The 6525-nt window shown below is 35.4% G+C and overlaps 2 protein-coding genes across 2 annotated transcripts in view; one reads left to right on the plus strand and one right to left on the minus strand.

The window, feature by feature from the left end:
• Window positions 1-1671: 1671 nt before the first annotated feature.
• Window positions 1672-2876, plus strand: LOC137649522 (uncharacterized). Its single transcript, XM_068382507.1, has 3 exons — window positions 1672-1753; window positions 2435-2578; window positions 2794-2876. Exons 1-3 carry the CDS (start codon window positions 1672-1674, stop codon window positions 2874-2876), a joined length of 309 nt encoding a protein of 102 aa, XP_068238608.1.
• A 2798-nt stretch (window positions 2877-5674) lies between these two features.
• LOC137649826 (DNA translocase FtsK 1-like) overlaps window positions 5675-6525 on the minus strand; it is a 4929-nt gene continuing 4078 nt past the window's right edge. The window contains exon 4 of the mRNA XM_068382779.1: window positions 5675-6131. Within this exon, the coding sequence (XP_068238880.1) occupies window positions 6031-6131 (101 nt within the window). The 3' untranslated portion in view covers window positions 5675-6030. The remainder of the gene's footprint in view (window positions 6132-6525) is intronic.

Genomic DNA, 6525 nt, shown 5'->3' on the forward strand with positions numbered 1-6525 from the left:
GACAACTACTGATTAACGACTAATCAACATTTAATTACACCTTCAAATACAACAAAAGATATTTTTGTGAAAGATAATTTATCGACTCTAGACACAATATCCACAACTTAAGGATTGTGCAACTGAAGACACTCCTTTCTTTCATTGTTAGGTGATTTACAATAGAATTACACATTCAAACATTTTGTACTTAATAGTCTAAATAAAATTCACCTGGCTCTCCAACTACAGAATATGCTCCGTCCATTCAGTTTTATGACTATTTATGGCAAAATTTCAGTACAAGAAAGCGTGATTATAAGGTGTGTGTATGAAGAAAAAAAATTCATCTCTCACTGTCTATTATTGTTTTGAAGGATTAGACCGATCTTGAAACAAATTTCTTAAACTCTTTTGAAAAAAAAAAATGAGGAAAGTATGATTTTTTTTTTTGTCTCTATATCATTATAACACTTCATGTGATTATTACTAGCGCAACTAAAGACGCAGCATATTATAAACATTAAAAATTTGAATTAAAAAACGATAAATTTCTGGCAAAAATGTTTCCAGGATTTTTACCGTTTTAAAAACCGGATACATTGACGTAAAAGAGTGATTTTTCGGTCACCACCCCGCAAAAGATAATAACAAAGTAAGGTAAAATTACGGTCGCCTGTATTTCACTGAAATACTGTTGAGAACAGTATAATTTTACGGAGAATTCCTGATTAAAATTACGGTGTTTTCTAACTGTTCACAGTAAATACCATGACAACCCAACCACTGCTGTCGCAGAGAACAATTTTAACCTTTAACCTTTTAGCGGTATTGTTCACTATGAATATTTACAGAATTTAGTAAGTTGTTTATAAAATCGCAAGGGTGAAACTAGCAGTGAATATGCTAACGCTTGCCTGGTTCCTTTAAGCTGAAATGATCTCTAATGTATCAAATGTATCGATTTCAACATGAACATTTGTAAGAGAAGAACTTGCACCTTGTGCTAATACAGTAATAATGATAACAATAATGACAATAAACTCCGTTGGGAAGTTAAGTCGGTGTAATACAATATCTACATTTACATAGAAATGTATATGTCTTAACCAGGTCTCTTATTCAGTTTCGCATTAGGCCTATTCTATGCTCAAGGGTCATTATTAAAGAAAGACTTAGCTCAATATAAAACATCGAAAAGGAAGCACCTAAAGATTTTCTGTAATCTTTAAGTTTTCATATGCTAATAACTTCGCGAATATATCTTACTTTGATTATAGTAACTAATTTAGAACGGTTACTCGGTAGAGCGCTTACCTTCGCCTATATCATGTATACCACATGATAGATAATTGAATTATGCTTACTTTGGTATTCGTTTTATGCAAATCTGATAATAATTGAACACGATATGGTAAAAAGACGTTTATTTTACCTTTTCGTAACCTTGACCTTGAACTTTGACCCAATTACACCTAAAACCTGATCAAATTGTCCTTGGATCATGGGCAACCATCCCACCAAATTCCATGAGATTCGGTTAAATAACTTTTGATTTGTGGGAATCATAAACAAACAAACATACACATAAATAAGTACACGCCTATCAAAACATGACCTTCACAACGAAGTTGGAGAAGGTAAAATTTTGAAAGTGAAATTCGTAGTATTGTTTCTCATCACAGATCAACCATGAGAATAGCGGCAACTGTGTCTTCCTTTACCTTACTGGTGCTCGTCTCCACTTGCATATGCTTTCCAACTCCTGCAGATAGTAAGTCCAAACTATAGTCACCTAGTTATCAAAATGTCGCCTTTGCAAAGACAACCTGTGACAGTTTTTACAAGAGGCTTATAGTGTGTGTAGTCTTATCAGCCAATTACAGCCGAAAATTTTGATTGGAGCAGTTTTTCTTTATACTATTAAATTTTTAAGTTCGTGTACTCTTATCAACCAAGCTAAGAATTTTTACTTTAGTGCGGTTTTTACTCTGCTTTATTAGTTAATTTATCTATTCATTCCTTTACGTAGCTATGTTCATAGTTACGTAAAACAATTTACTTTAGAGAAAATTGTTTGTATTACGCGTAATTGCCAATAACATTACAAATTATCTCAACGGATATTCTTACAATTCTGAAATATATGGAAATACTCTCAAAGCAAAATATCTATAACGATTTTTCTTTTTACCCACAAGTATATTATTGCTAAACTCAAAATTCAAAGAAGTCACATATACTTAAGTACAACATTGCATTTTAGAAACAAAATACCCTGTTCAAATCCCACATTAACAGCGATGATTACGGGGTGCCAACGCAAGAGCCCGTGTCTTACACAAGGTAAGGCAATCTACACACACAACATCGATGAATTTTGAATGAATTTTCATCACCGTCATCATCATCACTGACTTTCTTTTTATTCAAATTTTCCTTCCTTGATCTTCAGAGGCAATACATATCCCTACGATAGAAACGATTATGAATTTTATTCCGACTCGGGAGGAGATAGCTGCCCTGGCTGACCACACAACCCCTGCTCAGGGGGTGCCTCCACCACATCGGTCCGTAATTAACGTTTCATTTCATCTTAGTACCATTATATAAGCCTGTTTGTATAAAACATTGTTTGCGAATTGATTGAATAACGAATTTCAAATAGGACTACATCTGTTTAAAGTAGTATTCAAATACTTTCCTTAGACCAATTTCCTTTCAATTTCAGCCGTCATTTCATTGATTGATCTTATTTTAAAATGACTGAGTTAATACAAACATCAGCATTCTTTCTCCTCTTCTTATCCCCAGCGATGCCTCCTGCTGTAGCTGCTCTGATAGAAAAGTATAAGAAAGCCACGGCTGCGTTCACGCCTTCGACATCGGCTGTCTAAAACTTCTGACCGACTCCATACCTCCAACTCTGTGTTGGACAGTTACGCGGAAGCACACCCAGAGCGGCCATCTTACCACTCTCAATCATACGTATGAAGAAGTGAATGCGTATTTCTATGTGGGAAGGCGTTATACTTGAGTTTGTTTCATATTCTTCTTTATTTTTCCTTTAAGGTTTTTTCTTTACTCTCTCAAGTGATATGACCTAATTACCGATAATCTACTCTTATGTAAAAAGTTTTTTCTATTTATGTTTTGTTACTTCCTTGGGTGTTATGAGAAAAGAATGATGTCATAAAATACCCAAGAGGAGACTGCTCATCAAAATATGCATTGATTTTACTTAACTCTTTCAATTAGCTATTTTGAAGTCTCAAAATATATCCCCAAACTTGTATTGGACGTTCAGATAAATAAAATATTTTCATTATTTTAAGTGTTTTCTACGCAACAATGAAGATGATTAACAAAGTTATGAGATGGAGTCAGTCAACCCGTAAGACTGATTTTCTTATTTGGCGAAAAATCTATTATTTTCTGATTTTTTCAATAATCGAAGTTGCATGAACTTAAAGTTCCCTTATCTTCTTCTATTGTCAATTCTTTTTAGTGAGGCAGATTTGCACCGATTCGCAAGGGTGCCCTTTTAGCTCGGAAACGTTTCCTGATCGCTGATTGGTTGGACAAGATAATTCTAACCAATCAGTTAGCAGGAAACATTTTTCCGAGCTAAAAGGGCACCGCTGCGAGTCGGTGCAAGTGCACCTCATTAAAAAAAATTGAGTATAGTATATGCCCCTTTTATCCTCATTCTTATCCTTTCGATATATGCGCTTCATCATTGCTCGTAAATATAAACTTGTCACAAGTCTAAATAATCAACATGTTAATACAAAAATGAAAAAAAAAATAATAATGTAAAAAAAGATAATACAAAAAGAAAAAAAAATCAACCCCAAACATTGTCCCTTTCTTATTTTTCTTCGAAACAATTTTTCCTTTAGATGCTATTACAGAACTCCTAAATATAGGCCTATATCATTTTTATCCTGATGCACACGTCTGCTACAATAAAAGAATGTTATTGACATCCTTATAGCAGGCATAGGCATAATGAATAAGTTTTTTATTCCAGTCTTTGAAAATGATCGATTTTTAATGTTTAGATTTTTTATTTTCTTTTAGGGGGGGGGGGGGCGGCGGCGGGCGGGGTGTTGATAATTAGCACCGTAGGAGGAAATCTATGATATAAAGTTAAAAAATTCTAATATATTGTTTTCAATAAGATGAAAAAGAAATTTCAAATTGTAAGATCAATCATTCCAAGGAATTATTAATTATCAGATAAAGCAAACAACGTATGTCATTGGTAATTTCTAAAAGGGCGCGGTGAAATTTATATTTCCTGCTCATTATCGTGACTCCCAGTATCCTATACTTGTTTTCTTTCCTCACTGGGGTATTTTCCCTGTTGGAGCCCCTGGGTTGGTAGTATCCTGCTGTTCCAGCTGGGGTTGTGGCTTAGCAAGTGATAATAATAATAATAATAATAATAATAATAATAATAATAATAATAATAATAATAATAATAATAAAAGGAAAGTAAAACCAATAGTACTTGTAGAGTTGGGTCTAATCCCCCGATACAGGGAAACTAAACATGGATTTAGGTATTTTAAAGCAGTGAGACATAGATGGAAAAGAGGAACTTTAGCCACTAAAATAATGCATGTCTTGAATGTTAGAAGGGAATGACAGAACTCTGCCTTAGCCGAGTCTGAGGACTCAGTTAGGAAAGAGATATATTTCAGTTAGTGAAAATAGTCGATGAGCCAAATAAGACTGCAAAAAAATTCCATTTTGATTATATGGGTGGGGGAAATTGAGAGACCACAGCTGTGATGCCTATAGTCGCCGTAGAGAGTCCAGGTGAAATAAGCCCCTCCCCCTGATGACGTCATAGCAATTCTTGTTGTCTTACACATTAACAGTAGTCACAACTCATTCCCTTAGAGTGATTATAAGTTAGTATAGTTTGAAATTTCTGAAGGAATGTATTGTGACCACTACTAACGTGGGGGACAATTAGTATGATTGGCTATGACGTCAAGAGGGTGTGTGGCTTATTTCCCCCGGAATCTTTATGGTGACTATAGGTTAGGAATAGTGAATTATGCTTTTGCAGTGCTTGCTGTCGGCGTTTGCCAAGTCGCTCCTGTTAGAGGGTACTGAGACAATGTAAAAGTTTATAGATATCCTACCACTAGATGCTGCGAGACCCATATCGGCCAATGGTAGTGCTTACGTCATGACCGCTGCCATGTTGGAGAGGGTACGGTTGGGTGGTGTCTAGCATGGTGATCAATGTAAATAAACGTCGCAAACACACAGTTTCTCTTGACATATGCGAATACCGCTTCGAGATTTACCAACCATCTATCTTGATATGTATGTGGTCACGTCCTAAACTCTTTTAAAGACTGCTACATAAGTACTCTTCATACTGGTTAGAACATAGTTTGGGCTAGTATTGAATATGACAAAGGATTTATAGTGAAAAATAAAGCCCCTCTATTAATTCATGTTATGGGGTGATGATATGTTGTTTTCATTACTGCATATCATCATCCTTTGGTATGCATTCATATAATTCTATTTCACTATATAGGATTTAGTCATTTATATGTTAATTTACTTAATGAGCACCTAAACAAATTATAATTTCTTTATTTTGACATTGCTTATAAAGCTTGATTTTTACATCTATGCCCATTCAAAACAGGAGCTTGGGATTCAGCACAATGAAAATAATCGAGAATTTAACAAATAAAACAAGGCTTTGAAAGGTTAAGGTATATTTGAATTCAAAGTTCTGCATTATTAACATTCAACTTAAAACCAATCCCGAGTGTCATAACGACAACCAACTTCACTTTTTCATATTTTGCAAAGTTCATTGGATTCGAAATTGGTACATAGGCAAGTCAGGATGTATCTTGGGATCTGTCGGTCATATGAGGACGATCTGTGTTATGTCAAACAAGTTGCAGGTTATATGTGGGATATAAGAAGTTTACAGGTTCCGCGAGTGATATCACGAGAGCCTTCGCAGCCTGAACATTCCAAAAGAAGAAGCTGATCTGGTGTTTCATCTTAGACTATGGGAGTAGGAGGGAGGGCTGCTGCTGCCAATGCTGCTGCTTGTGCTGCTGCCTTGTATTTCTGTACCAAGTGGGCTACTGCTGCAGGCATGGCTGAAAGAAGAATAAAGGATATGTAAGAGAGATTATTGGAGTGCGATACATGGTCGAGATCATGGTGAGGGGTAGATGGAGATGGTTTAGGCATGCTCTTTGTACTCTCCAAGATATATAAGTTCACCAAACTTTCAAATGGGCTCCACAAGACACTAGAAGAGTTGGAAAAGGCAGGCCTACATGGCTGAGGACCAGGAAACGTGAAGTAAGCGATAATGAATGGAGAAGTATTGATTTAAAAGCTCAAGATAGAGACGCGTGGTGAAATCTAACCGAGGGTCTATGCGTAAATATGTGTAGGAGATGATGATGATGGTGATGAATTTACATGTAATTAAATGGAAACTGTCTAACATGTTCAGTGCAAAACGAGTGTTGAGAAATGTCTGGT

This window comes from Palaemon carinicauda, chromosome 11 (genome assembly GCF_036898095.1).
Source record: "Palaemon carinicauda isolate YSFRI2023 chromosome 11, ASM3689809v2, whole genome shotgun sequence".
Taxonomy (NCBI): Eukaryota; Metazoa; Arthropoda; class Malacostraca; order Decapoda; family Palaemonidae; genus Palaemon; species Palaemon carinicauda.

Coding starts and splice junctions, on each gene's coding strand:
- LOC137649522 (XM_068382507.1), top strand. CDS start 1,672: ATGAGAATAGCGGCAACTGTGTCTTCCTTTACCTTACTGGTGCTCGTC. Junction 1,754..2,434: donor CTTTCCAACTCCTGCAGATA/GTAAGTCCAAAC, acceptor CTTGATCTTCAG/AGGCAATACATATCCCTACG. Junction 2,579..2,793: donor TAACGTTTCATTTCATCTTA/GTACCATTATAT, acceptor TCTTATCCCCAG/CGATGCCTCCTGCTGTAGCT.